Source organism: Aspergillus wentii (genome assembly GCF_001890725.1).
Source record: "Aspergillus wentii DTO 134E9 unplaced genomic scaffold ASPWEscaffold_3, whole genome shotgun sequence".
Taxonomy (NCBI): Eukaryota; Fungi; Ascomycota; class Eurotiomycetes; order Eurotiales; family Aspergillaceae; genus Aspergillus; species Aspergillus wentii.
Window position 1 is genome coordinate 1,436,304 of NW_024467834.1, and position 12,309 is coordinate 1,448,612.

At 51.1% G+C, this 12,309-nt stretch overlaps 3 protein-coding genes across 3 annotated transcripts; 2 read left to right on the top strand and 1 right to left on the bottom strand.

Annotated features, from left to right (window-relative positions):
• Positions 1-109: 109 nt before the first annotated feature.
• On the top strand, positions 110-4,696 carry pan1 (actin cytoskeleton-regulatory complex protein PAN1; the record flags this gene model as incomplete). Its single annotated transcript, XM_040828004.1, has 5 exons — positions 110-677; positions 731-794; positions 845-2,890; positions 2,947-3,480; positions 3,553-4,696. 5 exons carry the CDS (start codon positions 110-112, stop codon positions 4,694-4,696), a joined length of 4,356 nt encoding a protein of 1,451 aa, XP_040690483.1.
• A 461-nt stretch (positions 4,697-5,157) lies between these two features.
• ASPWEDRAFT_67161 (sodium/calcium exchanger protein) lies at positions 5,158-8,213 on the bottom strand (the record flags this gene model as incomplete). Its single annotated transcript, XM_040838885.1, has 2 exons — positions 5,158-7,911; positions 7,989-8,213. The coding sequence occupies 2 exons, from the start codon at positions 8,211-8,213 to the stop codon at positions 5,158-5,160; spliced, it is 2,979 nt and encodes a 992-aa protein (XP_040690484.1).
• A 531-nt stretch (positions 8,214-8,744) lies between these two features.
• Positions 8,745-12,170, top strand: ASPWEDRAFT_429430 (condensin subunit BRN1). The gene is made up of 2 exons (XM_040835910.1): positions 8,745-9,739; positions 9,799-12,170. Exons 1-2 carry the CDS (start codon positions 9,179-9,181, stop codon positions 11,749-11,751), a joined length of 2,514 nt encoding a protein of 837 aa, XP_040690485.1. The 5' UTR covers positions 8,745-9,178; the 3' UTR covers positions 11,752-12,170.
• Positions 12,171-12,309: the final 139 nt, after the last annotated feature.

The following is a 12,309-nucleotide window of genomic DNA, read 5'->3' on the forward strand; positions in this document are numbered from 1 at the left end:
CATCGTGGCCTGCCCATCTTTCTGCCGGATTGGCTTGCTTCGATTTTTTTGCTTTGTTTCTCTCTCTTCTTCTTTTCTGTTTATCCCTCATGCAAACTTTAATTCTGTAATGTACTCTTCGTCGAATTCTTTCCTGGGCGGCGCCAACAGCGCTCGTCCAGGGCAGCAGCCGCCTTACTTGCAGCAGCCTACGTACTCGCAGTTCACTCCTGGTCAGCAGCAGCCGCAACCTGGATTTGCCCCTCAACCTACTGGATATGCGCCTCAATTGTCAGGATTGGGAGCTTCCCAGTTACAACCTCAAGCAACGGGATTTCCAGCTAGCCAGCTACAGCCCCAGTTCACAGGCTTTCCTGGCGCTACGCCGGTGCCGCAACAGCAGCCGACAGGCTTCCAGACATCCGTTCAACAACCCCAATTTACAGGATATCCTCCCCAGAGCCAGCCCCCGCAGCTCCAGGTCCCTTCGAGTACTGGACTCCCCGTTCGACCGGTTCCAAAGACATCGTCCGCGATAGCAGACTCGTTCAACGATGGCCCGGCCCCTCAACCTCCGCCCAAGTCCTCTTCGGGCAACAAGATTCCCAATATTCGGTTGTCCTTCATCACTGCGCAAGATCAAGCCAAATTTGAACAGCTTTTCAAGTCTGCAGTTGGCGATAACAAGACCATGGACGGTTAGTAGGATTGATTATATACCTGGGACAGGGGGCCTAACATTGTTGTATAGGAGAAAAGGCGAAAGAGCTCCTTTTGCGATCGAATCTTTCAGGAGGCGATTTGTCGAGAGTTTGGTAAGTTCATGGTGGTAAATACTTCGTCAGGATGCAACTAACTGTCATAGGGTTTTGTCGGATTCCACGAAATCTGGGCAGTTGTTCTTTCCGGAGTTCGCTTTGGCGATGTATCTATGTAACTTGAGGATTACAGGCAGAGATCTCCCCCACGCTCTCCCTGAGACCATTAAAAACGAGGTTTCAAGCATGGTAGACATCATTTCTTTCCAGGTTCCCGACACTCAGCCGGAGCCTGCTTTCAGAACGAATGTCCCCAACTTTGATGCCCCGTTGTTGGAGAATAAAGCTACACCCCCTGCTCCTCAACAACCGCAGCCGCAGCAACCAACAAACACGCATCTCCTCACACAGCTCACCGCACAGCCTACTGGTTTCATTCCCCAAGCAACTGGTTTTCAACCAAACCAGCAGCCAGGCCAGAACTCGAGCCTCGCCCCGCAAGCTACAGGATTTCCCGGCCAGTCGCAGCAGTTTCTACAGCCACAACCGACAGGATTCATGACAAATCCCCAGCCAACTGGTTACAGTGGGCCTCGACCCCCACTCCCGCCCATGCCCACGGGCTTTGGATCGAATCTGAGCCCGGCCCAGACAGGTGGACTGGTCGCACAGCCTACTGGTATTCCAGGCCAATGGGGCTTTGTCAATGCTCCAGCGACAGGGCTGCCCAATATCGAGGCTTTGAAGCAGCAGCTTATGCCTCAGCCCGGTCGGGAGGGTGGTTTCTCAACTGCCGGTCTTTCTGGAAATGCCACCATTCCTTGGGCAATCACCAAAGAGGAGAAGAAGATTTACGATGACCTTTTTCGGGTATGGGATGGTTTTCACAAAGGTTTCATTGGTGGCGACACTGCCATTGAGATCATGGGCCAGAGTGGCCTGAACCAGAAGGACTTAGAACGTATCTGGACCTTGGCAGATCCAAACAACAGGGGCAGACTCAACATGGATGAATTTGCTGTGGCTATGCATTTGATCTATAGAACCCTCAATGGGTATCCGGTCCCGAGCCGATTGCCACCAGAGCTTGTTCCGCCATCCACGAAGAACCTCAACGACTCTATAGGTACGGTGAAGTCGCTTCTTTCGCGAGACGCCGAGAGCCGGAAGGCCTCCGGTGCGTTCTTGCAGCCTCAGAAGACTGGCGTTAGTTACCTCAAAGAGCATTCCTTCCGTGGTGGTGCGGCATCGCCAGGATTTGGCCGCAAAGATGCCACGATGTTCAAGAACAACGATGATGCTTCTGCGGGTTATCGGTCAAGTGCTCGCCGTCGTGTTGGAAATAGTGGTAGGGCTTCGCCTGCCACCGCGCAAGCATCTGAAGATGAACTGTCTGTCGAGCAATTGAAGAAGAAGATTCGTGAAACTAAGGTTATGCTGGATGCAGTCGACTTCCAGGATGAAAATCGGGCAGAGGAAGAGGATGAATTGGACCGCAGAGATCGTCGGGAAGCAGAAAGTTTGATGGATCGGATCCGACGTGTGCAGGATGATCTTGACACGCACCCCAACGCATCATTCCGGAATCTTGATAGCGGCGCCGACCGGCGATCCTTGCGTCGTCAGTTGCAGGCCTACGAGGATCAAGTTCCGCAGGTGGCGTCAGATGTACGGAGAATTGAACGTGACATTGCTGAGGCTAAGCTTGAGCTTTTCCGTCTGAAAGACGCAAAAGCGCACCCGAACAGTGCCTCAAACATTGTCGGTACAGGACCTGGGGGTACAATTACAGAGGCAGACCGCATCAAGGCACGTGCTCGTGCCAGGATGCAAGCCCGTGCTGCTGAGCTTGCTGGAAGACCTCCACCTGCAACCCAAGACGACGACGGCGCTGCAGCTCGTCGCCTTGAGGCGGAAAACGCTAACATCAAAGCGGACAGAGAAAGAAACGATACCATGACCCGCGATGTAGAAGATAGCGTGAAAGATTTTGCTCGGAGTCTTGAGGACAGTCTCAAAGACGAAGGTGAGAGTTCAACACGTGAGCATGAAAAGAGACGATGGGAGGATGCCTTGGGTGTTGAGGACACGATTCGAGATTTCATCTACGATCTCAAGCGCAACAGCCGGACTGCCCATATTCGCAAAGAAGAGTAAGTTCATAATTGGTAGTGCTCTATTCGGTGCCTGAAACTGACAATTATTATAGGTCATCGCGGCCATCATTTACTCAGGAAGAGCAGCCGCAATATGGTACATTGTCTACAGAAAGCCCTGTGGGTGCTGCTCGGGCTTCTCCTGCGCCATCCACCGGATCTACAGGCACACATGAAGACCGTGTGGCTGCTGCCAGAGAACGGGCTCAAAAACGTATCGCTGAACGCATGGCAGCTGCTGGCCTCAAACCACACAGTGATGCGGGAGAAACCCTTCTCCAACGCCAAGAACGAGAGAAGAAAGAGCGTGAAGAACGGTTGAGGCGCGCAGAGGAGGACGATGCTAAAAGGGAGCAAGAAAGACAACGTCGTCTTGCTGCAGAACAAGGTGGACCAGCAAAACCAGCTGTTAAGCCCGTGGGCAAGAAGCCCCCGCCAGCACCACCTTCCCGGAGGGGTGGAGCAGAGAGTGTCGGCCAGGCCGATACTAAGAAGGCAGAAGACGCTGCTAAAGCAGAGCAAGCTGCACGAGAACAAGCTCTCAGGGGGGAACAGCAAGCACAGGAACAGGAAACGTCACGTCTTGAGTATGTCACCCATTCTTGCGTCTCCGTTTGATCTCTTTCTTTTCTGTTATAATTGCTAACAGAATTTCCTAGGAATGAGGCTAGAGAACGAGAAGATGAGCTCAGGAAAGACCAGGAAGCGCAGCAAGCTCGTCTTCGTGCCCTTGAAGAGCAGGTCCGGCAAGGAAAAATCAAGAAACAGGAAGAAAGGCGCCGTAAAGAGGAGGCCAGCAAGTCAGCTAAGGAACAAGAAGATAAGCTTGCCGCTCAACGAGCTGAACTGGAAATGGCGAGAGAGCGGGAGCGACAGCTTCAGTTGGAGTTGGAAGGCCTCGACGAAGAGAGTTCCTCGGATGATGAAGGCCCCGAAAACATCACTCCCCAGGATAGCACACCCACGCAAAGCCAGGTCCTCCCACCAACAAATGAACCGGAAGCTCCTCCTGCTCCCGCCCCCGAACCAGAAAAGGCGGCAAGTCCTGAGCCCAGCTCGCCCGCTCCTGCTAGTTTTAGCCCAGAGACAGAATCCAGGAATCCTTACTTCAGGAGAATAAGTCAGCATGCTGATTCTCCGGCGACTCCACCTGTGCCCCAAACTTCCGTTACTTCGCCCAAGTCTGATGCCCAGTCTACCAATCCTTTCCATCGTTTGGCACAGCAGGAAAGCTCCAAGCCCACTTTTACCGCAGCAGTGCCCTTGGAACGCAAATCCCGTGCTCGTCCAGAAGAGGACGACTGGTCCGCAGCAGGATCGGAGTTTGATTCGTCTGAGGACGAGGATGATGATCGGCCTGGTGGTGGTAGCGCAAAGCAGCTTGCCAGTATTCTTTTTGGTACCATGGCGCCCCCGCGACCTTTGAGCGCCATGGATGACAAGTCCCAGTCAGCTACACCCGTGCAGGACACTCCAACATCTCCTCCGGCAGCTCCTGAGTCCAATGAAGAACCTTCAGCGCCTTCCGCTGCTCCTCCACCGCCACCTCCGCCACCGGCTCCTCCCGCTGCTCCGGGCTCCGCTCCGCCACCACCACCCGCCCCTCCAATGGCACCACCTGCACCTCCCGCTCCGCCAGCACCTCCAGCACCACCAGGGATGGCTCCCCCACCGGCTCCAACCGCAGCAGCAGGTTCAGGCGATCGAGGTGCACTCTTAGCCTCTATCCAAGCCGGCAAGGGTCTTCGCAAGGTTCAGACAAATGACCGCAGTACCAGTTCTTCTGCGGGCCGCATACTTTAGCTGCAGTGATATTCTTGGGTGTTTTTATTTTATGTTTTTGTTAAATTGTTTTTAATGGATAGGCAAGATGTATAGGGAGAGTGAATTGATATCGCGTAAGGTCAGGGGAATTGAAGGAGCATTTGCTATGCCTTGCTATGCCTAACTAAGCATTATCTTTGCAGCTCTTGTATCAGCCTATAGTAAACTGTTGGAATTTTCTGTATCGATATGCTTATATATAATATATACTATAAAATCTTGACCCAGCTTACGGAGTAGATGGGCATTATGCAAGCAATCATCCCAAATCCAATCTTCGTCAAGTACATGAGTTGTTCATTCAAACTGTATACTTAAACCATGTGGCATCATTCGGACTCGTATCCGTTTTTTGGAAATGTGTCAAAAAAATAAAAAAAAAAATGAAAAGCCACGAATACTTACGTATCGTGTGAAAGAAGAAAATATGGGAAGCGCACTTAGGTGGTAAGCTCAGCAATGACATTACCCACGGTGCTGATGGCCCAGAGGATAACCAGTCCCCAGCCAATTTTCCGATCCATCCTCCATTTATTGAGTGGAATGACAATTAACAACCCAACCAAGGTAATTAATAATGTGGCGCCACTGATGACAAGGACCTTGGAGATGGCAATTTCATACAAGCCTGTTGACCCATGAGATGTTGTATTCATAGTCATGTATAGACCGCCTAAGCCGATTCCAAGTAGAATATTCAGCATGGGTCCTCCAAAACAGGCACTCAAGGCCATGACAGGGTAGCCTAGACGGGCCACAGTTATGTCTGCGACGAGATCGCCTAGCGAGTTCCCGACAGCAAACACAGTGAGTCCAAGGAGGGAATCGCTAATGTTCAAGATGACTCCCAAGGTCTTCAGAAGATTCACGACCTCGGTGGCAATGGTTGCGATCCAAGCAATCGCGACCATAAAACCAAGCAGGGCAAGAAAAGGTCGCCAGAGATCGGGAAGTTGCGAGCCATGCCTGTTCCGTGTGCTTACCATGAGACAGCCAAAGCACAGTATTGAGAAGAGGAGACAGCATAGTGTCGGCAGTATGAGATTTCGAGCGTTTAGGTCTGGGTCTATGGTTGTCCATGCAATCAAAGCAACGAAGAAAGGCCCTGTGACAAGCTGCAATGACACAAGCCATCGACACCATTCCTTTGATGGGGTTGCAGCTGGAGGTGGTTGAATGGGAGGCAACTCAGAGTCGAAGCGCTGTCTCCCTTTTATAGGTTGGAAGTGATCCTTGTTGTTCGCGTCTAGCGTTCTTTCTTCCGGGACGGACTCCGGTTCAAGAGCTCGTATAAGTGGACTGTCCTCTGGCAGCCTCACACGCGGAGTGACCGAGCTCCCTCCGTCTTCCACAGAGGCTATCACAACCGGGACAGGATTGGGGACAGATTCAGCTTGTGCTGGTTCAACGACAGGAAGAGTTATAGTCAGCAGCAACACGCTGGGAGCTGCTATGACAGCTAGTAGTCGTGCCCATATGCTCTTCGTCTTCCAACCAACTAAAGTTGGGAAAAGAGTTGAGATAAGTGATTCGGGGGTAGGAAGCAGCCAATACGGCCACCACTTAACTGGCGCTGAGGGCCGGTTATCCCCATCAGAAACACTATCATGGAGCTGCAGTAAGTCCGTAATGCTAGAAGATCTAGTTATACGGATACTTGGTGGCCTGGAAGACCCAGGGCTGGGCACATCCGGAAATGGAGGAAATGGGCTTAATGGACTCTCTAATGCAGCATCGGAAAAGCTCGGGGCCGTACCACGTGGGGATACCTGGAGCGGAGAACGTGGGTGGGATGTCTCTGCCTGGTAGTTGGGAGACAGGAAAGTATCTGGAGGCGCAAGAAAATCGGAAGACTGAAGACGTGGTGTTCCTGGGCTTGGACTTCGCGAAGGAAACCCTATTGACGATGGAGACACCGTCAACATTGCGTCTGGTTCGATTCGAGAGATTTGGGGCGGTGTCGAAGCCTCATTTTCAGGCTCTCCAGAAGGTCGACTAATAGTCAGGACAGGCCGTTGGGGCGCTTGGTGGTTGAACATGCTGGTATCCAGTCTGAGTCCCATAGCGTCGTTGGCGGAGACAGCTCGGACTCGGGAGGCCCCAGTCCCCAAGTGAGGGGATAAAGAGTCGTCGACAGTCCTCCCAGTTCGCGGGTGGGATGCAATAGAACGATTGTCCCGTTGGCGCGATGTTGGCGCGCTGGGGTCATCCGAGTATCTGTTCAAATTGATTTCAAGATCTTGATGGATGTTCCTCGCTTTCTGGAGCGAAGATAGAACAGACTGGAACTCCAACGCACCGACCAAGCTTGGTCTAATGGGGTTCAACGTGTTCCGTCTCCTAGATGGACGGTATACATGCATATTATCTCGTATCTCGGCCAGATACCGATTGCGAGTCTCCTCATCCTCCTCCCCTTCTTTCCAAGCTGGCGCATCGGACCTCTCCAAGTTTTCGAAATCTTCCGTTGACGCACGAAGAAGACTCCTGGACTCTGTAGCCACTCCCGGATCATCATCTTCAGCCTCCTCAATATCCAGCTCTTGGTTGTCCGGGATATGAAAATGGGATCGTGCTGCGAGATTTCTTTCGTATGCTCGGCGTTGTCGCACGAGATGCCAGTGCCAGCTCACAACCATTAAAACATAGAAGCCATACAGACCAACCATGGCGGCAGATTCCCAGACATGAAGGCGGCCATCCGCTAACATTACCATGCTGAAGCTTACGGCAACGATGAAATAACCCACGTCGCGAACGAAGCTTCTCCGAGCTACCCGGAAAGGTCGGACAAGTGCCATAGAGCCTGCGACCACTGAGGTTATAAAGCTTGCAGCCCCTATCAGCTCACCAATTGCCAGACTGCCACTGTTGGACCGCATGGCGGCAAATGTTGAGAAGACATCAGGGCTGCCATTTCCGAACGCAAGGAAAGTGACGCCGGTCAAGCTCTCACTCAATCCTAGAACGCTGGCCAAAGTGCTCAAGTTGATGCACAAAAAGTCACTAGCAGCAATTCCGATGGTACTGAAGAGCAAAGATAACCAGAGAATGATTATTATGAACGCAAGGGGTTTGGCATCGGCGAGGGTGCAATAATAGAGCTGGAGGTAGGATAACAAGCCATCTTCGTGGTCGGGGCAGTTGTTATGAATAAAGGAACATTGGTCTTTCGCGTTTCGAACCAGGCGACACTTGAGAGAAAGTAGAAGATGTCAGCATGGTCCATTTGAGATGCGGAGGAAATCAATTGGAGCAATGCGTGCAATACCTCTGGTGCGCCGTTCCGTTGCAGTAGATGAGCACCGGGCCCTGTCTGTCGCTGAACTTGGTAAGGGAGGGAAATACCAGACCTAACCCCCACGTCGCCCCAGATCCAGCTGGCCGTGGTAAGGACTGTGAATATGAGGATAGTCAAGTAGAAAGGTCGGGCAGAATATCGACGCTTTCGATGGCCCGAGGTCCGGCTCAGGTTCGACGTCAGTATACCGGACATGATGAAAGATGCAGCATCCTGGACAAACAGAAATTAACCACACCACGGATCGTCTGGAGGAAGAAGCACCAAAAGAAAAGGAGGGATGATAAATAAGGACCGACTATCTTTTTCAAGGCAGCAGAAATCGAATAGACGAATGCGGTGAATTTATGAATGTCACACAAACAACGAACCACCAGCGCAGTGATGTCAGTAAGGTGGGAGATAATACGGCGTAATGTGGCTTTATTGATTGGGACTCGGAGACCAGCCACAAATGAGGCTGGGCTTGCATCCACGTTGCTGAAACTTGGGATCGAAGAGCTAAACTGGGACAAACTCAACAATTGCTTTTGAAGAATGAGGTTCCAAGTGGCAACTCACACTATGATTATTTACTAAGATAGACAATCACCAGTCGGAAGGAGTCAAGAACAACCAGTCTAGAGGAGTCTTACAACACCGTCTGTTGGACACAATACCATACACCGTTCGAACCATACAATACTTGACCACTAGAAAAGTCAGATGACCGCACCTTACTTTAAAGGGCTAGTGTCTGCATATATGGTCTCTCTGGCGTGTCGTATATTTTGTTGACGCTTCCCAAACCATCCGTTGTTTGCTCCCTCCGCCGCAGCAAAGCAGAATCCGAGTGTATCGCAACAGCAGAATCGTTAACAACCCGACTCGAGATTCCCAGGCAATGAGTCTTCGCGTCTAGCGCTTGTTGACCTTACCTCTTTTTCTTTTCGAATTCCTGAAGTTCCTTACTTTTTTCTTTGTTTCCTTCGAGGTACCCCTTACAGCTGGAGGGGGGTTGATAATTCGCAATGCCCCGCGTAGCGAACTCCAAGGTTCACCGCCGCTCAAATGGCGCCTCAACCCCTCACAAGAATTCTCCCATCAAGTACGTACAATTATGGGGTTTGAGATGAAACAGAAATGAAATTAATGATGTCAGGATCCCGCTTAATGATGACATGGGAGAGAAGGCGGCCCGTATGGAGGCCCGACAAGCCCGTCATGACCTTCAGATGAACCAAATCAAGGCCGCCGTCAAGACGCCGATGCCGGGTCGAAGATATACCGATTACGATTATGCGGCGGATCTCAGCCCTGGTGACCGACGGCGTTCAAGGGGACGAGGACGGGACAGCGACGTCCATGGGCAGAGGGCCGTGACCCCAATGAAACGAGTCCCTATTCTGGCCAACTTTGAGGAATGGATGAAAATGGCGACAGACAACAAAATCAACGCGAACAACTCTTGGAACTTTGCGCTTATCGACTATTTCCATGATATGTCCCTACTTAAGGAAGGAGACGGGGTGAACTTTCAGAAGGCCAGTTGTACGCTGGATGGCTGTGTTAAGATCTATACTAGCAGAGTCGATAGTGTTGCGACAGAGACTGGAAAGCTTCTCAGTGGTTTGGCCGACAGTCGCGACAAGAGATCTCGTGAAGCTGGTGCGGATGATGAAGGGGACGAGGACGAGGACGAGGAAGGAGAAGATGGGGCAACTAGAAAGGGGCGCAAAAAGGTATACTATCGCAAAGGCACAGACGAAATCCCAAGCCGTAAGACTGACTGTATATCTAGCAACGATCCCATGAGGCTACTCTTGCCCCGTCTTTCGCGTCCCTGCAACTTAAAAAGTTCGAGCTTGAATTTTCGGTAGATCCATTGTTCAAGAAGGCGTCAGCAGATTTCGATGAAGGCGGCGCCAAGGGATTGCTTCTGAACCACCTAGCAATCGATGGACAAGGACGAATTGTATTCGACAGCAGCGATGATGCTAGTGAAGAAATTCCAAAGGAGGCAGAGAATGAGCGACAGGAGTCGACGGACCCTGAACAGCCAGATTCGCCGTCAGCAGCCCCCAAGCAAACCGATGACGATGTTTTTGAAAACACAGAAATCGATGTAACATCATTGGCTAGGCAATTCTTTCCGGACTTGGAACGTATGGAAGAACAGGATATCTGTCCCTCACTGAAGAACTTCGATCTCGGAGATCCCAGCGGATCGTTGGATATTCCCTTCCTGAAGGCTCCTGATGATTGGCGAAATGACAAAGCCAACGACGAAGGACGTGGTGCAAATGATACTTCGGGTATCATGCTTGATGACGACAATGCTGTTGGCTTTGATGATGATGATGCTACTCTGGCCGGTTTCGACCTCAGCGGCGATGCTGGCTTTGGTGACGGTGGTGAGGTTTGGGCCCGTGAGGCCGCCCTGGAGCCAATGCTCAAGGTGCACCGCGTAGACCGAGATGGCGACGAGAATCCCGATGGTGAAGAATATGACAATGAAGATGCATACGCCATATCTCTTTCCCACCAGCCCAAGACCCAAGACCATGAAAATATCCTCAGCTATTTCGATAATGCACTACAAAAGAACTGGGCAGGTCCAGAACACTGGAAAATCAGGCGAATCAAGGAACATGCGGCCGCAAGTACCAGCACTGCACCAAAACAGCGAAAAGAAAAAGAACCCTTCGAGATCGATTTCGGAGCACCTCTAGATTCTTCCATTGCAGAATTGATATATACCCCAGCCAGTTCTAACTCCACTATCTCCTTGCCCAAGACTCAGTGGAAGACCAAAGGACGCAATCTTCTTCCCGATGACAAGCATTTCAACTCCCGGCAATTGCTTCGTCTTTTCCTCAAACCCAAAGCTCGATTGGGCTCGAAGAAGCTTACTGGGACAAGAAATTTCAACAACCGCCGACAAGACCAGATGGCTGGAAATGGCGAGATGGACGAGGCATTCTGGGCCAATCATAAACAAGAAGGTAATGCTGGAGATGAAGAGGGCGCACCTGGCACGTACGACGCCGACTTTTTCGCAGATGACGACGGGCATGCGTTCCCCAACGGAATTGGTTTGGATGACGACGATGACAACTTGCCATTTGCAGACGCGAGGGAGATGCTTTCCCCTCCATCTGATGCTGCTCCTGGTGCTGCCGCAGGGGAAGCAGGCGGGCCTAGTGGACTTTCCGCGCTGCTCGGCATGGTGGGTGGTCCAGCTCCTGCCGGTGGATTCGGGTCTCAATTAGTGACCCAAGGCGGCCGAAGAGCACGTCCAGACTATGTCGCCTATGCACGAGTCGCCAAGAAGGTTGATGTTCGGCGACTCAAGCTGGAAATGTGGAAGGGAATGGGCGAGCGGTTGATCGCAACGACAGACTTCAATTCCGCACCCCAATCAAGCGCTGCTCCAGTCGCAGAATCCGATGAGAACGACGAAGATGGCCCGCCTACTCCCACACAGCCAAAGGCCTCTGACTCCACAGAACCGAAGGATAACAGTCAGCTACGGTTCACGAATATTATGAACGATCTTAAATCTGTTTACGCCCCGGAGACACTGCGTGACATCAGTACTTCGTATGGCTTCATCTGCTTGCTCCATTTGGCCAACGAGCAGGGTCTTGTTCTGCAAAGTGATGGCCCCTCCAAGGGCACTTCAGCAGGCACTTTGGAGGAGATTTTTGTCACCAGAGATCCCAACGCTGTGATCGAAGAGGGCTCTTTCTAAATGATTCATGATCGATTTTCCTTGGTAATGTAGGAGTGGATTAATGTACGTACAGTCAGTTTTCGGTTTTGTTGCGTTTTTGGTATGGGAGGGAGGTATGTGAGGGAGAGCCGCATGGCTCAGGGTTAGGATGAACGTTTTATTGCAAAGGAGTTGGTGGAATTGGACGGCGTGCCGTGTTTTTCTGGTTTTATTCATGACAATATTTTACGATCAGTGCTTGGAATCTTACATATAGTAGATATCACATATTCTTCATTTCCAATTATCCGCGTCGTCTGGGTGAAGAACAAGTCTCAAATCCCCAAAGCAAATTGGTATCGTACGTTTTTGACCATGATTACTATCACGATGTATCAAGGAGACAAGAAGCTAAATGCCTATACTCCGTAAGGCAGCTTGAGGGTAGAACAACTCAAGGTATTGAATGATTTTATGAATAGTCCAAAATGACCAAAACAAACAGGAGCTGCGAATTCTTGTCGCGCACAATGGTATAATGATATAACGAGAAAATGAGGGATCAAAAACAAGGGATATAAAAAAGTCATAAGTCAA

Bases quoted from the DNA above. Each gene is read 5' to 3' on its own strand.
- ASPWEDRAFT_429430 (XM_040835910.1), top strand. From the start codon at position 9,179: ATGGGAGAGAAGGCGGCCCGTATGGAGGCCCGACAAGCCCGTCATGAC. The intron at 9,740-9,798 runs GTATACTATCGC...CTGTATATCTAG, and splicing joins CTAGAAAGGGGCGCAAAAAG to CAACGATCCCATGAGGCTAC.